The sequence below is a fragment of the Amblyomma mixtum genome, chromosome 7 (assembly GCF_055824585.1).
Source record: "Amblyomma mixtum isolate Tamu chromosome 7, ASM5582458v1, whole genome shotgun sequence".
Classification (NCBI taxonomy): Eukaryota; Metazoa; Arthropoda; class Arachnida; order Ixodida; family Ixodidae; genus Amblyomma; species Amblyomma mixtum.
The window spans coordinates 20175118-20198063 of record NC_143018.1 but is presented as its reverse complement, the minus strand read 5'-3'; the positions used below and the strand labels follow the sequence as shown (position 1 = coordinate 20198063).

At 50.3% G+C, this 22946-nt stretch overlaps 1 protein-coding gene and 1 pseudogene across 1 annotated transcript in view; both read left to right on the top strand.

Annotated features, from left to right (window-relative positions):
• LOC149335163 (uncharacterized) overlaps positions 1-22946 on the top strand; it is a 46194-nt gene that overhangs the window by 10112 nt on the left and 13136 nt on the right. The window contains exons 7-9 of the mRNA XM_089553891.1: positions 1687-1761; positions 2894-2935; positions 4805-4962. Of these exons, the coding sequence (XP_089410017.1) occupies positions 1687-1761; positions 2894-2935; positions 4805-4962 (275 nt within the window). The remainder of the gene's footprint in view (positions 1-1686; positions 1762-2893; positions 2936-4804; positions 4963-22946) is intronic.
• On the top strand, positions 18595-19395 carry LOC149335164 (NEDD8-conjugating enzyme Ubc12 pseudogene; annotated as a pseudogene).

Here is a 22946-nt window from a genome sequence, read left to right as displayed (position 1 = left end):
CGTAAAGATAATCAGATTCCGCTTGACGGCGACGATTCATCGTCGAAGCACTAGTTCCGGCACGTTGCATGTTCACCCATGGCTTTGTGCGAAGGTAAGCACACGCCACACGCTTTTATACATATAGCGAACGGCGCCTCACGTGATTTCCGGCAGTTGCGAGAGTGCCGTCGGCTCCGCATACGCAGCCGTGGCGAGGCGTGGCAAGTCACGTGGCATGGCGTCAGAGCCAAGCCTCCGCTTCTGCTTGTTTGAAGGTCAAATTTCGGAGCCAGTTGACCTTCAGCTTTGTACGGGAGAAGTAGAGCTTTCGCTCTAAAAGCCAACTCGACGGCCTTTTGCCATCGAGGGGAAGCGCGACATGCAGTGACGAGAAACAGTTGCTACAACTGTGGAAAGACGGAGACGTTGGCTTTGAAAAATGATGAGAAGGCAGTGAAAGAGTCGCAAGATGCAGAGAATGAGAAAAAAAATTGCCTCCAGCACGTAACGCCGCATTCGCTAACGCATTAGAAACTTTGCAGCGCTCGATACTGTCGCCTCTCAAAAAACGTTGCCAACTCACGGAATATGGTGCACTGTTCGTGCATATAGCGCTCAGAGATGGTTGGTCTGAACATTCTGAAGTCGAGATATAATCAAGATAACTTAAAGATAACTTTTCTTTTCGATTTCGTGAGGGCTGAAACTTTCCATTTGCGCTATATTCGTGCTCGCGTTATATTCCTGCAAACGCGGTAATAGCAGTCACAATGCTGCAGGTCAGCCGACCAACCCGGCAAATATCTTCAGTAACAGCTAAAGTGTGCCGTTCCTGAAACAGAGTAACCCTTGTTCTCTGCCCAGGTGAGGCTGCATCGACGAAATCTACCACTACGAGGAAGACTACTACTACTTCCACAGGCGAGATCTTCTATCGTGATCTCAGATCCGCCGCCCGCTGGTGTTCTCAAGCTGCTGTCGGGGTCGAGGGCATAACGTAAAGCGCATAAAATCCTCTGGCTATTTTTACTGCATCTGCGGCAGATGCGCTCGCTACAAGTGTAGGTATTAGGCAGCCTCCCAGACGCAGGTGCTTGCAGTGTACACAAGACAAATGATGAACATTACGAAATCACGCTTGCTGGTGAGATTTATACTGCTAGTGTAAATTTCGCGTTTACCTCTCCTTGGTTGGTGTTATCGTCAGTGAGGGAAACAGTTTATTCGTAACGGCACGGCTTTTGAGGAATGGCGTTCTGGTGGGCTGGAGGGCCCAGTCGTAGGTGAGGGGTCATGTACATGGGTGACTTGTACCAGCCGATGACAAAAGACCAGGCGAAGTTCCGTGCTAGAACGGCCCAGCTCTCTTACGCAAGAGAAACATGGGGAGAAATAAGGTGTAGAAGGAGAAAGTTCGCTGGTAGTTGCACCCCTAGTCAGGTTCGCTACATGCGCTTTGCGTCAGGATGACCACCGCAGACTTAGCAGTGCAAAATACAGGTAGTTTAATGTCTTCCTTTCTTATTCGGTCCCACTGGTGTTTATGGGGGATTGTTTCGCATTCCGCGTAGCGTAAGTGCGTAGTATAGTTTTTCCCACAAATCAAAAGCAATCTCTGACCATGACCGACGCCTCGCAGCGTTCTATCGAGGCAGTAAAAAAGAGGATGAACGAGTGATACGCGTTAACGCCTGGCTATTGCAGAGGCTGAGACAACCATTCCTCATGGGGCAGAAACCGAAGGCGACTACGACGACGACCGCCCAGGCATTGTGGGAGGTGAGACTCTCCCTCCTCCTCACTCCTTTCTTCTGAAAAGTGGTGGGAGCCACGCCAACAGCCAACGTTCAATTACAAATTTAGCCTTCACAAACTACATGTATGCTATAAAACGGAAGTGTTAAGTTGCTTGCATGGCTCTGCAACGTAACCAAGGAATAAGGTGGCGTTGCTATCTTTGTCTGCCCTCTTTTCTTTTTCGTTAATGCTGAGGGGTCTATTTTCATCAGTCAGCGCTTGTATTAAATGTCGTGAACATTTGCCACCTCCAAGCCAGAAATACCTTACCGGCAGCACCTCTGTGGCTGCGGAAGCATTGTTAGCCGTGACAAACTGAGGAATCAAGAGTTGGACGAAAACTCGTCTGGTCGGGGTGAATTGTAAAACGTCAGACTGCAGACACCGACCACAACATAGAAAAAAAATGCACAAACGACGTTTCGGCTCCCATACGAACAAGGCTATCGTATGGAAGCCGAAACGTCTTTTATGTATTCTTTTCTATGTTGTGGTCGGCGTCTCCAAAAGACAAACTGAGGTCAGTTATTCGCAGCTATTTTCTGCCAGTTCCACTCGCTATCTGCCAGTGGTATGCAAGCAATATAGAATGAAAATAACCGTCGCAACAGCGTTACGTAATGCGCCGTGCCTGAGTGCAATGACAGAACACCTTCAACACTGAATCAATCAAGGTGTGTTGAGGTGCGCCGGTTGGACGGCTGACAGCGCTAATTAACAGGGACACAAAACGCGCTTAGTTCGTGGCGGCCATGAAAAATCTCTTCGTGCCAAACAGCAAAAGTGGACCCATTTCTCCCCAATTTCTTCGTCTCGGTTTAGACTAGGATGTCATTAGCCAGTTTTTAATCCCTGACCCACTGAGCCCTTTTTCTGTCTCCTAACGTTAAACATTTTTCTTTCCATAGCTAGCTGCGTTGTCCTTGAGATGAACCCTTTTCGTTAGCCGCTTTTCCCCTGTTAATTATAATATAAATCTTGCAGTAATACTGGCTGAATTGTAAATCTGCCGTTCCCTTTAAGTGTGTACCGTACTGTACGTATCTTGAATGCTGCCTACTGCTTTCACCCGGTTCCCGCAGCTTAACAAATGCACAGGCGTCTCTTTTCGCAGCTCTCAAGAAGGATCCTTCGGCACACAGTGAGAGAAAGAAAGGTACTAGCTTCATTTTATGAAAGTACCGTATACTCGTTTTGTTCTGACCCTGACTTCCAGTGCCCACACCCCCAAGCTTCGCTAAAGAGGTACGCAGAAGATAGAGTGTGGTGCAATGCAATGGCAAGAAGCTTGATTGCTCAGTAGATTCCAGGTGTGTACGAGGCACCAGCATTAGTAGCGAAAACGCTTAACTGTAACTTCATTAGAGCTTCGTCACGGTTTAACCACCCACATCCTATGCCTCCTGATAACTGAGATCACGAAATGAATCGTTGCCTGTACTACGGATTGTGCCAAATCTTGAAACGCCGTGCATGCAAAGAGGAACAGTCACTGCGATCTGTGCATGAGTTGGCTTTAGTCCGGACCTACCTCCAAATTTATGACATCTCCCTTAAAAAAAAAAATGGACAGTCTACAGACTCTCTATAAACTTCTGTATATAGTCAATAGACTCTCTATAGACAAATCCTACAGAACAGTCTATAAGCAATACAAGTGCTATACAGTCTATCGAAAATCTATAGATTTATGGCCATACACTTTTAGTAGACATTTGTCTATAGACAGTCTATAGACTATGAATAGACAAACCGAAATATTTATAGCAAGGCAATAGAGTCTATAAGAAGTATATGGACTGTCTATAGACCACTTTTATAGGGGTTGTCCCAGTCGTTTAACGAGCGCACTCTGTCAACCAGCCTTAACGCAAGTTAATGTTGGAAATATTTCTAATAGTTTTCAGATTTTTTTATTTCTTTGTTCACTTTTGCGCCGGTTTCAGAATTCGTTATGACAGGAAAAGGCACGCCATATGTATACCATTCGGGAGCATTCTTTTACACACAAAAATGTTACCGTGTTGTTGATAAAATCGCAAATGAAGTCTCGCATTTGCGAGACTGCATTGGCCACTTTCCCACGTACACCCTTGCTTAATGCTGTGGTAATACGTAAATTTTTGGCGTGAAGCTTCCGGTGATCCAAGGGAATCAGAGGGAACAAATGAAAAAGAACTGTCTTGTCCTTCCGATCACAGTGTTCTTCATTCAATGTTAACAAAAGGCGCCAGCAAACTGTTTACCAGCTTTTGCGCTCACTAAGAGTGGGGCCTTTCTCACAAAAAAGTGCCGCCTTGTAGCGCACGAGGGCTTCAGAAAGGCCTGTCCTCTAAATAAACTTGACTAATTGGGAAGCAAACTCGAAATTTACTCTTTCTAACCCTAACTGAAATGCCATATCTGGCCCTTGCGTATTTAATATACGGACAGATATAAATATATTAGGTGGCAAAGACATACATGTATAGAACCTGACCCAAACCGGCCCAGGTATAGGCAGGTATGAACACGAACACGTCCTTACCTGACCCAGATGTGGCCAGATTAGGGCCCAAATTCAGGCCAAATAAGGCCAGGTAGGAACCATGGCGCACCCTTATCTTGTCAAATCAGGCCACATCTGATCCTTATCTGACATGTAAGATTGAAAGGTGGTTCGAACTAGGATGTACAATGGAACCCCGCAAACGAAAAGAGGGACGTAGGAAGGAAACAAAGAGGACAGAACGTGGAAGAAAGAACCGGTGCCCTCACCCTGGAACTGGACTGTCTTGATTAGCACTATAGCTGGCCCTGGTTAATCCATATCTGAAAAATCCTGGTCATTGCGTAACCAGATGTAGGAATGCAGGCTGTTTCAGCTAAGGAGTGTCAACAAGGACAAGGGATGAACTAGCGTTCCTGAAACGTGACAGATAAGCTGAATGTGACAGTTTTGTATTGTACAGAGCGTATTCGTTGTACTTATTCTCTCACGACGACGCGCAAACAATAGCGCCAATGCTCCGCACTGTGCGCGCAGCGCTGTTGCTCTGCACGGTGGGCTCGACGCTGACGGACGAGGCTGTGTATCCCGTGAAGGAACGCCTCTGCGACCATTACGTCTTCACGCATGTCACCGTGGTGGGCTCCGAGCTGGGCACAAACTACGGCATCAGCGCCTACATGACCTTCCGCAAGGTGCGCTGCTTTCTCTAAGAGCTGCCTTGACGCCCACTACTGATACAACACCCAGGCACTCAGATACGGTTTGATACGGTCGGCTTGGTGTGCCACTGACGCACGAAGATATTGCTCAAGCCTTAACGATGGAAATATTTACGCATGAAGTGTTTGCGTTTTGCGGTTATTGGGCTCACGCCCTCTGCGTCTAGACTTTACCAACGGTAGAAAGAGAGCAGGAAAGATAAGATTCTTGACAACACAAAACGAACGAGGGGTGGGAGGGAAGCCTCACCCCGCTAGGCAACTCCAGCCAAGCGGACTTATCCTGTTTTCATAATTTCAGCTAGCTTCCTCCTCGTTCCTGAATATTTTTCATTGTCGATGGTAGTAAGATTTTCAAGACACATGGAGAGCCCTTTCTTGAGCCGCTCTGTTGTGCCGGAGAAGATACTCGTTGCGTGCCAGGTGGCGTTAAGAGCGATACATGCAATAGGTCAGGTGCGGCCGGAATTCGCGGCGCGACTATAGCGTTTTCGCTTACAGTACACGCGTCGCCTGGTTGCGACCGCTGATGCCCGTTATTCGCTGTAGTTGGCGGGATACGTTTACAAATTCTTAGTGCGCTAGCACTTACAGTGGCCATTCCCCCCTCATTTAGTCGTCGTGTGTGTGCTTACCTGAACTTTGCTTTGTGGCAGGATGCTCGCGAGTCCTCGTCTTTTTGCGCTACGCTTTTGCCCTCGCAATATGAACCAACGAGCCCGAGCGTCTACCCTTCTGCCAAACGGGTTGTGGTCAACTTGCCCCGTGTGTGCGATATATATATATATATATATATATATATATATATATATATATATATATATATATATATATATAGCACAAAAAGATAAACGTACTTGGCTGCTAGAGGTAAAATGCGAAATTGAGAAACGCTTCATTTAGGTAAACATTTCTTGCTAGTCAACGTTTTGGACAGAGCATGTCCTTTTTCAGAAAGGACAGGCTCTGTCCGAAACGTCGACTAGCAATAAATGTTTACCTAAATGAAGCGTTTCTCAATTTTGCATATATATATATATAATGCCACCGTACGAACCATTCAGTGGCGCCGTACCGCGGCCGAACTGTTTAAGCTGGGATTTGCCAAGCCTTGGGCACTCGAGGTGCTCGAGGAACGTCGTCTTCCTCGCTCGAGCTTCCTGCTGGCTGGCACGCCCACCTCGTCTACTTAGAACCTGGTCTCTTTCTTCAACCGTGTGTCGGTGACATATTTGGTGGAGGTGCTGGGTAACGTCCCATGTACACTGACTCCGAAGACGCCTTTGAAGCCAGTTCCCAGGGCGTAGACACAACCCCCGTGCACAAAGCGAGCCGCCGCCTGCTAGGCCTACAGCCAGAGTTTAGCGGCCTGACAAAACCGTCAAGGAAGATGACAACAACCACAACAACCACTGGTAGCCAGACCACTCAACGTTTTGGAGCTGACGCTCCGTTCGTGCTCCACGCGCCCCGGTCACCGCCGACGTTCCACGGAGACAGGTTTGAAGACGTTGAAGATTGGCTGGCCAGTTTCGACCGTGTGGCAGCCTTCAACCAGTGGGACGGTGAGCGCAAGTTGAGGAATGTCTACTTCGCGCTAGAGGACTCGGCAAAGATCTGGTTCGAGAACCACGAGACCTCTTTTGCTACCTGGGAGGTTTTTCGGCGTGAGTTGCTGGCGACATTCGGCAACAGTGAAAGAAAAGAGAAGGCGGAAGTCGCTCTGCACTCCAGGTCGCAGCAGCTAAATGAGAGCGTCACCATGTTCGTTGAGGACATGATGCGTCTCTTCAATCGAGCCGACCCTGCTATGCCCGAGGCCAAGAAAGTGCGCCACCTAATGCGCGGCGTAAAGGAGCAGCTCTTTGCCGGACTGGTCCGTGACCCGCCAAGAACAGTGGCTGACTTCACAAGGGAGGCAACGGGTATCGAGCGCTCTCTGCAGGAGCGAGGCGCGCACTACGGACGTCAGGCTACCGTAGCAGCCGCTTCCAAGTACACGCCTACGTCGCTGCCCGCCGATGAGCTTCGGGAGCTTGTAAGAAGCCCGATCGCCATCCCCAAGGCGGTTCTCTTCGCCCGGCCGCCCGTCGTCCTCTGGTCAGTTCAGAGGCGCGTCCCCACATCGGGAAAACTGAAGACGGCGTCCTCCGGGGGTAGGGCCGCCGCTACTGGAACGTGTCAAGAGCCTCCACCCGAACATTCGCCGCGACGCTCCGATCAACGACGACGTGACCCGACGACATCAACGACGCGCTGTGACCGACTGGTTTCCGCCGAAATTCCGGTATCCGCCGACAACCATGACGTTACCGCACTCGTGGATACCGGCGCCGATTTTTCTGTAATGAGCAGTCGGTTAGCCACAGCCCTGAGGAAGGTTCTAACTCCTTGGTCCGGGCCGCAGATCCGGACAGCTGGTGGCCACGTCGTAACTCCGATTGGTGTCTGCACTTCGCGAATCCAGATCCGCGGTGTTACTTTCCCTGGTTGCTTTGCTGTGTTACCCGAGTGCTCCAAGGACCTCATACTCGGTTTGGATTTCCTTCAGGAGTACGGTGCCGTCATCAATCTTCAGGAGCTAATCGTGTCGTTTTCCACCCAAGGCCCTGTCGACAACGATACCGAGCCACGCAGGGCTAAGCTATGCGTCTGTGACGACCAGGTACTAATCCCGTCAAGAGCCAGCATGTTTGTTACCGTAGAGTGCGATAACAGCCCCAGCACTCGTGGCATCGCTGAAACCAACATCTCGCTGCTCCTTGGTCGGCAAGTCTGTGTAGCTCGCGGCATTATTGAATTGAACAGTGGGCGAACCGAACTTCTGGTGACCAATTTTGGTTCTCAACCTCAGTGTTTGCCTGGCAAAACAGCTATTGCGTATTTCGAAGAACTTTGTGAATTCGCGGGACAGCACGCGTTGTCCGAAATCCCGGCATCAGTGGAGGCACCGACCACTCCCATCAAGACCGACGTGAACCCGAACCTCCCCTCTCATCAGAAGCAATGCCTAGAGAGCATTATCGAATCTTTCCGCGACTGTTTTGCATCGACCTCTAAAGTTAGGCAGACTCCGCTCACAAAGCATCGCATTATTGTTGACGCAAACCAGCCACCGTTATACCAGCCGCCTTATCGGGTCTCTTCGAAGGAACGTGACGCTATTCGCCGACAAGTTCAAGAAATGCTTCAGGACGACGTGATACAGCCGTCGACGAGCCCGTGGGCATCGCCTGTTGTTCTTGTGGCGAAGAAGGATGGAACCCTACGGTTCTGTGTTGATTACAGGCGTCTAAACAAAGTCACCAAAAAGGACGTTTATCCTCTGCCGCGGATTGATGACTCCCTGGACCGGCTACGCCACGCCACGTATTTCTCGTCACTAGATTTACGTAGTGGCTATTGGCAGATCGAGGTGGATGAGCGCGACCGAGAAAAGACCGCCTTTATTACACCGGATGGTCTGTACGAATTCCGGGTGCTCCCTTTCGGACTGTGCTCGGCTCCTGCCACCTTCCAGCGGATGATGGACACCGTGCTTGCCGACCTAAAATGGCAGTCTTGCCTCGTCTACCTGGATGACGTTGTCATCTTCTCCGCTACATTCGAAGAGCACCTGAGGCGCCTGCGCGCCGTGTTCGCCGCAATTCGTTCGGCCGGTCTTTCCCTCAAGCCCGAAAAGTGTCACTTCGCTTTCCAGGAGTTGAAGTTTCTGGGCCACATCGTGAGCGCTAAGGGAGTGAGCCCTGATCCCGATAAGACTGCCGCCGTCACTGCTTTTCCCATGCCAACCGATAAGCGAAGTGTGCGCCGCTTTCTGGGCCTCTGCGCCTATTATCGGCGTTTTGTGCGAAACTTCTCCCAGATTGCTGAGCCCCTCATCCGCCTCACGAAAGATGCCGAACCGTTCTTCTGGGGCCAGGAGCAACAACAGGCCTTCGAAGACCTCCGCACTCGTCTGCAAAGTACGCCCATCCTTGGCCACTTCGACGAGTCAGCCGACACTGAACTGCACACAGACGCCAGCAACATCGGCCTCGGTGCGGTCCTTGTGCAGTGGCAGGATGGTCTCGAACGCGTAATCGCATACGCAAGCCGCACCTTGTCACGCTCGGAGGCGAACTATTCCACCACTGAAAAGGAATGCCTGGCAGTTGTGTGGGCAGTGACCAAATTTCGCCCGTACTTATACGGCCGCCCTTTTAGAGTCGTCAGTGATCACCATTCGCTGTGCTGGCTGGCGAACCTCAAAGATCCCTCGGGGCGGCTTGCACGCTGGAGCCTTCGCCTTCAAGAATTCGACGTCACCATCGTCTATAAGTCCGGCAGGAAGCACAGTGATGCCGACTGTCTGTCTCGTGCTCCTGTTGAGGACAACGGAGCTGATCCTGACACCGATTTTGTTTTTCTCGGCGCCATCTCCACGTCCGTCCTCGCTCAACACCAAAGAGACGACATTGAACTACGGCCTCTCATTGAGTATCTTGAAGGAAGCGCTGAGTCTCCACCGCGAATCTTCTCACGTGGACTGTCGTCGTTCTGTTTGCGCGATGGCGTTCTCTATAAGAAAAACTACCACCCGACGGAAGCTGTCTATCTGCTCGTCGTACCCGCGGCCTTGCGCGACGAAGTCCTGCAGGCGTGCCATGATGACCCATCTTCTGGTCACCTGGGTTTTTCCCGCACTTTGGCGCGGATACGCCAGAAGTACTACTGGCCCAGGGTTGCTGCAGTTGTACAGCGTTACGTCAGAACCTGTCGCGAGTGCCAACGTCGCAAGACGCCACCGACGAAGCCAGCCGGACTGCTGCAGCCTATTGATCCGCCACAAGCCCCCTTCCACCAAGTTGGCATGGACTTACTCGGCCCATTTCCACAGTCCTCGCTGGGTAACCGCTACATTGTGGTCGCCACCGACTACCTCACCCGGTACTGTGAAACTAAAGCTCTCCCTCGTGGTACCGCTGACGAAATTGCGAACTTTTTCGTTCAAAACATTGTGCTTCGTCACGGTGCACCGACCATCGTTGTAACTGACAGGGGAACGGCGTTCACCTCGGCCCTTACGCAGGAGGTTATGCGCCTTAGCGGCACCTGTCACCGCAAAACAACCGCTTACCACCCTCAAACGAACGGACTCACCGAACGGCTCAACAAGACGATCGCCGACATGATCTCCATGTATGTTGACGCAGACCACCGGAACTGGGACGCCATACTTCCTTACGTAACGTTCGCCTATAATACTGCTCTGCAAGAAACGACGCGCTTCACACCATTTCGTTTAGTGCATGGTCGCGAAGCCACCACCATGCTGGACGCAATGTTGCTTCCGAGCAGTACTCCCTCAACTGTTGTGGCTGCTGACCACTTCGTTCGTCACGCCGAGGCCGCCCGCCAACTCGCTCGACAGCGCATACGGCGCCAGCAAACCCACGACGCTCGCCGCTATAACCTCCGCCACAGAGCTGTTAGTTACCAGCCGGGCGAACAGGTCTGGGTTTGGAGCCCAATCCGCATGCGTGGACGCTCCGAAAAGCTTCTGCGCAGATATTTCGGCCCCTACGAGGTACTCCGCAAAGTCAGTGATGTCAACTACGAAGTTCTTCCCCAAGGAACAGTTCGTTCCTCCAGACGGCCGACCTCCGAAGTCATCCATGTCGCCCGGATGAAGCCGTACCACGCCCGCTAGCGCTTCAGGCGTGTCTACAGCTGCCGCCGGACACATGCAGCGTCCCTTCTCTTCGTTCTGCCCACTGCTGCGGCACCGAGTCGGTGCCCTTCAGAGAGGGGGAGCAATGCCACCGTACGAACCATTCAGTGGCGCCGTACCGCGGCCGAACTGTTTAAGCTGGGATTTGCCAAGCCTTGGGCACTCGAGGTGCTCGAGGAACGTCGTCTTCCTCGCTCGAGCTTCCTGCTGGCTGGCACGCCCACCTCGTCTACTTAGAACCTGGTCTCTTTCTTCAACCGTGTGTCGGTGACAATATATATATATATATATATATATATATATATATGAAAAATACACCATAAAACACATCGCAAACGAACAAACTGTGAGCGCAACAATGATTGGACAGAATTTAGTTTAGATGCAAGATTTACAAAGGGTATAATTATCGTGAATAAACAAGAGTTTATATACGGTGAGTGGGTGCAAATTGCTTCTTCGAGATCGAAGTACGAGACCAGCCACCGTGAACATCGTTCGCTCGGTGTGCTCGTGGCCGGAATGCACAGAGTTTCTTTTTTTTGCCAGACACGAGAGCCATGGTAGCTCGTTCTGAGCCCCCTTCCAGAATTTTAAAATGTCGTGCACTTGCGCGCAGGGTTTGCTTAAAAATGCGTGACACTCGGCATGGATTTGGCTCGTCCAGTGTTGTGGTGGACTGGAATGGCGTCGCGCTAAGGACGGCAAAGTGTCGTTAGGGCACGCGTCACATACAAGCAGCATTCGATTCAGCCGATTCAGCACCGCCGGAACCGGTTCACGGTGCGCTGCACCAAAGCGCTCGATTCACAGCGCCCTCTGCACCACCGTCCACGATTGATTTTGGTGCAGTCGTGGTGCCGCTTCGGTGCAAAGAACCGCGGCACCCTCATAGACGGAGGTGCAGGATAGTGGTGCACGTGTTTGACGGCGTAAGCAGACAACGCGCGCAGCCGACGTTTTGTTTGTTAACATCAATGGGCAACTAAAGGAACTTTTTCCCGTTTCTCGCGACAGCCTGAACAGCCTATTGAATTCGATGCTGAAATACCTAGCTACTACGCTTTCGTAGTAGTTGGGGATTCTGTTGCGGTCTGTCCGAACTGTGTTGCTGCAAAAGAAAGCACCACGTCGGCTTCCTCATCTTCGCTGTCTGACGACTCAGAAAATTCCATAAAAGTGGATTCGGCGATGTCGTAGTCCATGACTCCACGAGGCACGAAAAACAGACGCGACGCACCGCAACACAACACACCACGACGGCCGAGAACTGGATAGCAGACGACAAGGCATGTGCGTGCATGCGCTCTATTGAAAATCTCCGCACCAGTGATTTGTGACGCTGCTGACGCGCTGCACCTGCACCAAGAAACTGGAATTGCACCGCGCCGGCACCAACGGAACTTTTTCAGAATTGGTGCAGAGAACCAGTTCTGAATCGGAGAGACCTACCGTTGGCTTGGTGACGTCGCATTCTTTGGCATAGCGACGCACCTGCTTGGCTAGAAACTCAAGTTTGGACGTCTCCCTTTGCGTTACATGCTCTTCGATAGCTTTTAGGTTTTGAAACCTGGGATCAAGAAGTGATGCAATGACCATAACATCAGTTAGAGGAAACCTGTGTTCAAATTTATTTTTTTTATTTGCAGTATTTTCAAATAAAAAATTAAAAATTTCTGCAGCATCTCTCTTTTCATTTCTTGCACTAGGCTACTGGCGGACATGTCGTCTTGAAGCGAGGCGAAAAGCTTGCTTCGAATAACAATGAGCACATTAAACGTGCTTGACTTTCGCTGCGAAAGAAGCTCCACCGCGCATTTAAACTGGCTTAGGAATTGCGCAATCTCTTCAATTAGACACCAGTATTCGACACTATAGGGAACGGGCGCCCTAGCCGAGCCAACAACTTCCTGAGCGCAGCCTTATTCGCGAAGAGGCTCTCGAACATAGTTAATATGCTATGACACCTGGTAATTGTGTCCAGTTTAACTGTCACTGCCCCTGCCCGTGCTACTGGGCGTTTTACGCATGATCGCTGATTTGACAGCCTTATCAAGTACAGGATCATTTTCGTCATGTTCAAGCGCTTCGGCTGTACTGACCAACGACAGCACTGCCGCATTCAGTTCCGAGTCCGCTATCTCCTCCAGGTCGGAGGTTCGGTAGTGCATCGTCTTCACAATGTCACGGCAGTTGACTAGCAAGCTGTTGTGTTTTGGGACGCTTCCAAATCCGCCCTTGACAACCAGGTTGTGTAGGCCGTGCCCAATACACAGGTGATGTTCCGTCTGCGCGAGATTTGCTGCGCGCTCCATGTTCGAGCCGGCGTCAGTGACTGCACACACTTCCTTTCCCACCATGTTGAATTGTTGAATTCTTCGAGGCACCTTTGAAACTCATTCATGATGGCATCGCCTGTACGTCTCTCGGTCATGTGTCTCGTGCTGAGAGTCAATGATACGAGCTCGTAGTTCTCAGAAACCAAAACGGCCGCCGCGGTGGCTCAGTGGTTATGGTGCTCGGCTGCTCACCCGAAAGACGCGGGTTCGATCCCGGCCGCGGCGGTGAAATTTCTTTGGAGGAGAAATTCTAGAGGCCCGTGTACTGTGCGGTGTCAGTGCACGCTAAAGAACCCCAGGTGGTCGATATTTCCGGAGCCCTCCACTACGGCGTCTCTCATAGCCTTAGTCGCTTTGGGACGTTAAACCCCATAAACCATAACCATAAACCATCAGAAACAAAAACAGCAACCATTGCACTCTGAAACAGCACAATCAGAAAAAGATCAAAATATTCTAATTCAGGATTCTTAAATGAATTGGTCTGTTCTCATTTCAATCACTCTCTGTCAAAACCCGGCCCTCTCTCTCCTCCCCATTAAAATTGACCACTTTTTCAGCGTTCGCTACACTTGCCCAGTATTAATGCAATCATAATGCTTTCGTGATGTAATAAATATATGTTTTCAATATAGAAGCAAGAATGAAGCATGCGGGCTTTTTTTTTTGTCTTTGCCTTGTTCTCAAAAGCTCACGCAAGTTTAAAGTAAATAAAAACTTTAGAAAAGTATAGTGGAAGCACGCGCTGCAAGTTAATGCATGGGTTGAGGCACGCGCTTATTCCTATCAGTACTCTAAAAACAGCATGCTAAACATACCGTCAATATGGTGACAAGTGAACGTGATGTAGGCTCACCGCGCCTGTAGCTGTCGGTCCACAGATCGTACATGACGGCACAGAACCGCGACCCCTCAGTTACCATTTTCTTCATCTGCCCGTGCATGGCACGGTACACATCATCCGGCAATTTCCTCACTGGCGTCCCAGAACCCTCCTCGCAGCGCCGCCTCTCTTCCTCCGCTCGTTTCTCCCTTCTCCTCTTTTTTTCTTTCACGGCTGTTGCGCTCTTCGGTCTATTCCTCCGGCGAGTCTGCCTCCGCGCACCGCCGCGCGTCTTCCGGACCTGGTCAGCGCGCCTCTCAATGTGCTGACGCATGAACACGTAGGTGGTGGTGGAAACGTTTATTGCCAATGATGTAAATCGTAGGGGGCGCCTGGTTTGCCGCAAAAGTTTGCATGATTACGAGCATTGGTCTGGGTATCGGGCATGCAGCAGCAGTATTGGGTATTGAGCAGTCCGGGTTTGTAGTTGTCGCCAATGTGCAGCCTGCGCTATGGTGAGGGACGGAGCGGGGGGTGCGTATTCCCTTCTTTTGTCTCGGTAATACGAGAGAATATCACGGAAGGAGACCAGGTAGTGCATTCCCTGCTCACGACAGTATGAGGCATTAAAGGCTTTCGCCTTAATAAAGCGATTCTGCTCGTATTGTCTTTCACAGCTGTTCTGCTCCTGGCGAGCTTCTAGGGCGGCCGGCTCGCGATTTTCGCGTTGCCCTTCGAGCCATTTGTGTGGCCGGCACGTTCCCCGCGCAAAGAAGGCGACTGCGCACGTACTTAAAATGGCGTTAAAGGGCGATTCACACGACGGTCCGTTCGCCCGCGGCCCGCGCATTACCTGGTCTCCTTCCGTGATATGCTCTCGTATTACCGAGACAAAAGAAGGTAATACGCACCCCCCGCTCCGTCCCTCACCATAGCGCAGGCTGCACATTGGCGACAACTACAAACCCGGACCGCTCAATACCCAATACTGCTGCATGCCCGATACCCAGACCAATTCTCGTAATCATGCAAACTTTTGCGGCAAACCAGGCGCCCCCTACGATTTACATCATTGGCAATAAACGTTTCCACCACCACCTACGTGTTCATGCGTCAGCACATTGAGAGGCGCGCTGACCAGGTCGAGAAGACGCGCAGATTCGCGGCGGCGGTGCGCGGAGTCAGACTCGCCGGAGGAATAGACCGAAGAGCGCAACAGCCGTGAAAGAAAAAAAGAGGAGAAGGGAGAAAAGAGCGGAGGAGGAGAGGCGGCGCTGCGAGGAGGGTTCTGGGACGCCAGTGAGGAAATTGCCCATCATCCATGGCTGCCCTCGACAAGGTCGTTCGGTAACGGAGCTCTTGGAGCTCTCTGATCACTCCATATTTTATGAAGAAGTCCTACAGAAGAAAAATAAACTCATTCTGTGTTCACACTTAAATATCACAAAAGAAATGCAAATGTTTAGATTGCGTTATAGTCGTAACCCACCTGCAACCCCTTTCCCTTCACTATGTTAAAAGGCAGCAGGTCTCTGGCGATCAAAAGGACAAGATCTCTGGCGAGCAAGCTCTTTCTTGACGATGTACGTACTTGTTGTCTTACACCTGGGAACCATCCGGAAATAATCCTTGACCGTCGCGGCTGTCTTGGCTGCCCCCTCCTTGCAGTCGTCTTGTAGTTTGTGAGCGTCCGTCATGTGCCTCTGTATGTTCGACGTGCTTACTGTACTAGCGTAGCGTTTTACCTTGCAGTTGCGGTGGAAACAGGTGAATATTAAAATTCTCACAATGAAATGGCAAAACGGCCTAGTAAAGTAGTTCCAAAAGGACAAAAAGCGCTCTACACTCTTAAACAAAAGTTAGTAAAAAGTTAGTAAATGGGTAGTAAAAAGGTAGTAAGTGCAGCAGTTACTAACTGTGACGTCGTTTTACTACTTTTTTCTGACTACTTACTACCCTCTTCGAGGTATAGTTAGTAACCGTTCCTTTTACCCCAAAATAAATTCAAAATATAGTCAAAGAATGTAACTGGCGCAGACTGTCGTGCCAATAAATTGGTTTTCTAATTAAACATTTCTGCAGGGGTGTGCGGTTAGGTAGATTAAGCTGTGTCTACAATATCAACTTCATAATTGACGCCGGTATCTTAGCTCAACCGGTACAAGCCACTATCCCGTAAATTGAGAGTCTGATTTACGGAGTATATAAGACTAAGAAAGATTTCCCAACATGTGTGGCGCAAGTGTGACTCTTCCTGATTAGTGCTTTCCTGCATTCTGAATCTTTGTGTGCGCGCGGTAAGGTCGTTGATGCCAACATGTCGCATAATTTCTACATATAATGTGCGGTAAGCTTAAACCTAAGTGTGTGATTTACTGCCAGCACGCTCTGATAGCTCTCTGGATTCCGGAATTAGTCAAATTGGCTGTGAAGCTTTTTTATTTTTCGAGTACGCACAAATTAGACAAGCCACGCCAGAACACCGTATGAAGAACCTTGCAGCATATGCGAGTTTCTATTCATTTTCTTAGTAAATACTACTAGCTCCCCGTTACTAACTGCGGGTAGCAGCCGTTGCTAACTCAATGGGTTAGTAACTGTTGCTAACCTCCGCGTTACTAACTGCAGTTACTAACAGGGTAGTAACATATGTGACAACCAGTTACTACCCTAAAGTTAGTAAGTACTACTACCTTTTTTCTAAGAGTGTACTTACGATTCGAAAGGCTTTGAGTCGTCCTCCTCTGATGACTTAGCCAAACAGCTTTCACAGTAGTAGTCGGTTCCAACTCTCTTGTGCTTTCCCCTAGTGAGGTATGTTAAGTGCCCAAAATGTTTCCAAACAAAACTGCTTTTCAACTTTCGAATGTAGCGGAATGCGAAAACTTCCAACCGGCATCTTAAACACGTCAGGGCCAGAAATTCCTACCTCGCTGTAAGTTGCATCTCCTGCGCTGATGCCGTGTTCAGACATACCGCCGATTCCACCCGCAACCACACGGCCTACAGCCCTCAAGTCGTGATTGCGATTGATGGGAGGACGCGCGCAGCGTGCTCCGAACGCAGCGAAGGCCGGGGCTCCTTTCAACGCGGCGCCGCACGACGCGCCGCACGACGCGCCCGAGCATGTTCAGTGCCACGCGGCATCGTGTGTGTTTGTGCGAAGGCTTGTCAAAGCGTGGCGCTTAATTGGGAGAGAAAGGTGCTCCCGGCTGAAGCGAGAAGGTTCCTGGCGTCAGTGCGTCTGCCCGATGACTGCAGGCTGTTAAAGGACTACAGACACAGATTTAAGTGCGTGTTTTCTGCTTTTAAATGGTGCATTAGGCATTAGAATCCATGGACCATCGCGTGGCATTCGCCTAGGTACGCTAAATAATTTATAATTGAATTTCTTGTTCATGCTGTTTCGGTTTCAAAGAACAAGCGATGGGTGTGAGCCGCGGCGTCGCGCCGAGAGAAAACGTCAGCGGTGGCGGCGTCGCGCCGACGTCTCGGCGCACACTTCTAATCGCGCCTAGCACCGCGTTCCGCCTGAGCGCACGAGCTGATTGGCCACGGCGCGGCACACGTACGCGCTGTCGAATAAACTATGGTCGGGAACATAGTGCCATCTAGCGCCCTCAGGGCGATGTGCGCATGGGGAGTAGCGGAAGCGGTAGCGGCACGTGGTATGCGATATGTGTGTAACAAACACCGTCTACGGTGGTGCCCGACCCAGCAAGACAAAAGACACCACTGCACTCAAGAGCACGCTGTCATCGCCAACCCAACACGGATCTCTCCCAAGAAAGGCAACAAACCCAAACAATGTCTGTTGCCTTCGCCACAGAAGCCAAAGTCCCCTACTTAAACCTTTTCCCACGACCCTTTATTCCAATTAGAGAGCTACTGGTTACCCTTCTTTTAAATATGATGCTTTTTGAACTAACTGGTTAACCTTGCATCGACTTTACTTTGCGATTTGTTCGCCGAACATTGAAGTCATGTAGCCGCCGTGGTGGCTGAGATAATAAAGAGAAAAAAAAGACGTGGTGGCTGAGTGGTTATGGTGCTCGGCTGCTGACCCGAAATACCAGGGTTCGATCCCGGACGCAGCGGTAAAATTTCGATAGAGGCGACATTCTAGAGGCCCGTGTACTGTGCGATGTCAGTGCGCGTTAAAGAACCCCAGGTGGTCGAAATGTCCGTACCCCTTCACTACGGCGTCCATGGAGGAAAAAAAACTAGTTTTTTTTTCCTCCATGACGGCGTCCCTCAGAGCCTGAGTCACTTTGAGACGCTAGACCACGGTGGAAGAAAGTGTCTTCCACCGTGCGCTAGACCTTCATAAACCGAAACTAATGTCAAGCAACACTATTTCGTTTCACGGTTCTGGTTTCGCTTTTGCATTTTTTTTATGTTTCGGCTTTGGTTGAGCGTTCGCAAGGAATATGTGTCATTCACATGCGCTTCACGAGATAACCTCACTATAATGAAACACCCGTCTACTCCGTGCAGCAAATAAACTGCATGCGTCGCCTAGTTTTACAGTCAACAATCTGCCAACGACGTACCCAGAACCTCGCTACTGAGGTATTTGTTAAACAATCTATAGATATCTGAACTAAAAAGACGAAAGTAGAGTTTCTTTGTAGATAAAAACTGCTGCACGTGATTTACGTGAAGCAGTTTTTCTTGGGTTTTTTTGGTTGCATTTTTTTTACCGTAACGCGGGAAATTTCCCGCGTTCCGGCAACACTGGTCAGAAGCGAAGAAGAAGCTGAAGCGCGGAACGCGTGCACGGGCTGCGATCTCCACCTCGCTCGGTGCCCGTGCGTCGTTCGCCGCTCTTCGTGTAGCATTTCCCCTTCACGTCCGTGCAGCGAAGACTACAAGCGTCGCGATGCTCAAGCTGTTCTCGCTCAAACAGCAGCAGCAGCGCAAAGAAGGCGAGGGGTCAGCGGGCGACAAGTCCGCGGCGGGTCGCCGCAAACATGCTTCGGCGGCTCAGCTCCGCGTCACGAAAGACATCAACGAGCTGGACTTACCCAAGACCTGCCAGGTTCAGTTCCCCGACCCGGACAACCTGCTGAGCTTCAAACTGACCATCTGCCCGGACGAAGGATTCTATCGTAACGGCCAGTTCGAGTTCAGCTTCAGCGTGGGACCCAACTATCCGCACGACCCGCCAAAAGTGAAGTGCGAGACCAAGGTGTATCACCCTAACGTGGACTTTGAGGGCAACGTTTGCCTCAACATCTTGCGTGAGGACTGGAAGCCGGTCTTGACAGTGAGCACTGTAGTCTACGGGCTGCTGTTTCTCTTTCTCGAGCCGAACACGGACGACCCGCTCAACAAGGAGGCGGCCGACGTTCTGCGCAGCAACCGCAAACTCTTCGAGCAGAACGTGAAGAGGGCGATGTTGGGGGGCACCATCGGTGGGGTGTACTTTGAACCGTGCCTGAAGTAGACACCGTGCGGCGCTGCCTCTGTTCAGGGACAAGGGAGCTGCGAGGGGATGAAGAATAAAGTGTGTGCTCGCTGCAAACTAATCTCTCTCATCTTGTGATTTTGATCGCTTGGCGAGTCTGCTCTGGGGTTCGCAGGCCCAGAAACATGCGTTGTTGCAAGGTATGCCGGAGAGCTTCAGAAATGTTTCCTTTGGACGATTATCTGTGCGGCCTGCATGGCGGCGCTACAGCGAGACGCGACTGCGCGCCACCTTCGCGTTCTTTTTTCATTTTTTTTTTTGAGACGCCGGCACCTGACCATGTCCCTAGCCAGCTGCTTTTAGTGCCTGGGCTGGTACTGTAAGCAAAAAGGCCGTCTTACGAAGCATGTTCTGTTTGCTTTTTTGTTATTTTTAGCAGCGGTAGATTAGCGAGGAAGTGAAGAAATACGGAACGCGGGAGTGGTTTGCGATTTGTCTCGCTCGCGTCCCGTTCGCTGGGTGCCGAAATAAATTTGCTGGCTCAAGATGATCTAAACGCATTTTTCAGGGCTTAAAAGCATGAGCCATAGCAACCATTCGGGCTTATCATGGATAAGACAGGCGCGTGGTAAGCACCTGTTTCTCCGCTTTTAAGGCGAAAGCCTTTAATGGCTCATACTGTCGTGACCAAGACGTGTTAGCAAATTTGTCCGCGTTTCAGATTGGTCGAAATGGTCGTGACGTCACTGCGCGCTAATTTTGACGGGTGTCCACCGAAGTATGTGAGACAGTTACTGCGCAATTTCCTTTCCTCAAATACAATTTTCGACTGGTGTCCACCGAGATATGTGAGGCAGTTACTGCTTAATTTCCTTTCTTTAAATACAACTCTCATTTTCTTCATTACGGCCCCTATTTCTTCTTTCACTCCATTTCCTCCCTTCCTGTACGGTGCGGTTCGGGTGTCCACCGAGATGACAGAGAATTACAGCTCCATTTCCTTTCCTCAAAAAGCGTTCCTTTCCTCAAAAAGGGCAAGGCATCGCGCCGAACGGGTGTTGGCGTCCCGTGGGCTCCCTGGCAGCGCTACAACACGCAGTCGCGTTCCACTCCCAAAGGCAAAGATTAAGCGTCATTAATTGGCAGTTAATGCACCAACAGAATGTGAAGTGAACAATCGCGTAGCAGAATGCAGCACTCAGGCTTTAGCCTTTCACCACTTTAGCCGCTAAAGTTCCTCGTAATTTTTGGAAGAGGAGGTGAGCCTTTTACCAGCTGCCGACAGATGTTTGTTAGGAATTCGAAATAAATTCCAGGCTCTGTCTGACGTAGGTCTAGCGGCAACCTTTCTACTTTTATAATATATATTATGGACGCCTCTTAACTGCCGCATGAAAAAGTGCGGTATACTGTGTAGATGAGTGCACTAATTATTCATGTGTGCTGCGTTCCAAAACTCTGTCGATGTGTGGGCGAATAGATTTTGAAAACGAGTCATTTTTTTTTTTGAACGCAACTTTTATTAAGTGGAATGGAAAGCCCTGCCTTCGGCAAGAGGAGGTATGCGTCGGGTAGTGCAAACGACTCTTTCGTAGCTTATATCGTGACAAGACTGCTGTCAACCGATTGGGGAAGGGTGGAATGGACGTAATCAAGATGCTTAGATTTCGTGACGAATTCGTAACATCTGTTAACGGCCGCTTGGGTTCCCTTGAGTGAGATTTTAAGCATTTTAGCCGTCATGGAAGATTAACTAGCCCTCTTTTAACAAGTCAGCTGTGCAGACATTAATATTATTTTAATAAATAAATTAATAAATAACGTAATGTAATTTTCCTTGTGACGTCCACACCTAAGAGGACTCTGTGATTAATTTGATGAAGTGAAGTGGGGTAGCTTAACCTTTGAGGTGTCCACCCACTGAGAATTGAAACGAAGACGCGCATAGAGCCTCCCTGTGCGTCCTTATGCATCACCACGCATGTGGCTGTTGACAGTTCAACTCCTGATCGATGACTGGCGCAAGTTGCGACTAGCAGTTCTGTCCTCGGTCTCACGCATATTCGAACCCAACTGGTCCCGCACTTGTGCGGCATTTTGGGCTTAGCTCTTTTCTGTCGTTCTTGCGCTTTCCTCCATCCATCCATTACGCCTCCGGAGCCCTCCACTTATAGTGAACTAGTTCACTATACCTCCACTACGCACCTCTTTTATGCGAAGCATACTACTTTAGCTACCACTTCAGCCCTTCACCGTGGTTATGCGCCTCCAAATCACGTGATACATGACGTCACACCACGTGACACGATGACGTCACGACAGTGGAGAAACGGGGGCCCACCTCGCGCCGTCGCTGTGGTTGTGCGCCTCCAAATTACGCGACACGATGATGCCACACCACGTGACACGATGACGTCACGACAGATCGCCGTCACGCGCTGGGAGAGGGAGAACGATGCCATCGCACAGACGCCGGAATGTCCTCGAGCGGCATTCCCGCGCATTTCGAACGCGCGTTCACACTCGGTGTAGGTGAAACGCTCGCTCCACCGGGCAGGCGGACGCGGCTTCCGTGGCAATCCAGGCGCTCACCCAACGCGCGTCTCGGGGTTAGTCGGCGTTCCGCTGTAGCCATACCGTTGTCTTCCCCCACGACGAAGGCTTCTAGTGGTTGTATTAAAATGACCAAGTATTCAACCAAGGAAAGCCATGTATTACCAAGCCTAGCCATCAATATGCTTCGCATCTGACTAGGCTTTACCTTAGCTAAGCCTCAGCCATTTTAGAGCGCAGCTCTTTGGCGTCCGTTCCTGGGTTTCGCGTCGTCGTCGGCCTCGTAACCAGCTCCGCCCCCAATGTCACGCTTTTCAATTGGTCGAAATGCTCGTGACGTCACAGTGCGCGAATTTCAAATGGGGCCAATTGTACTTTGGCTAGTAACCATGCAACCAATCAAAGGGATCGTATAGTGATGCTGCAACTAAGTTGGACTGAGTTTAGTTAATTGCTTAATTAATCAATTAGCCTAATTAATATAGAGGAGAATGAAGAGGTCAGAAGAAAAGAAAAGAAAGACGCGCGCCGCAGCGACAACAGCGTCCGCGGAAGGAGACGCTGCTGAAAAAAAAACAGATAAGTACGAAGCCGCGTTCCCTCCACCACCACGCACTTCCCCACTCAGTAAGACGTTGCTCGTTTCATATACGTTGTGTCGAACATCCTAGACAGTTCCAACAATTGACAGGTTAATGACAGAACACGATGGATAGAAATACAATAATATAAATATGAAATAGCCTAATTAACCTTTCTAGTTAGACCGCATAAATCAATAAAACCGAGAACGAAATTGGTCGAGTTGGGGAATCGAACCAGGGTCTCCGGAGTGCGATACGAGCACGCTAGCCACTCCGTAATGCCAGCTGAATGGTTTGGAATGAACAAAGGCGCGTCTAGCTAATACGGCGTCTTCGTTCACTCCCATCTTCCCCCTTTCCCTTACGGCGAGGTGCAGGTGTCCACCCAGATATGCGAGAGAGATACATTTCCTTTCCTCAAAAAATAAATTTACCGTCCAGCAAGGCGTACAGCCGAATTGGCGATGGCGTTCTGTGGACTCCCTGGCAGCGTTGCAAGACGCTGTCACGTTCCACTCTTACAGGCGAAGCTTAA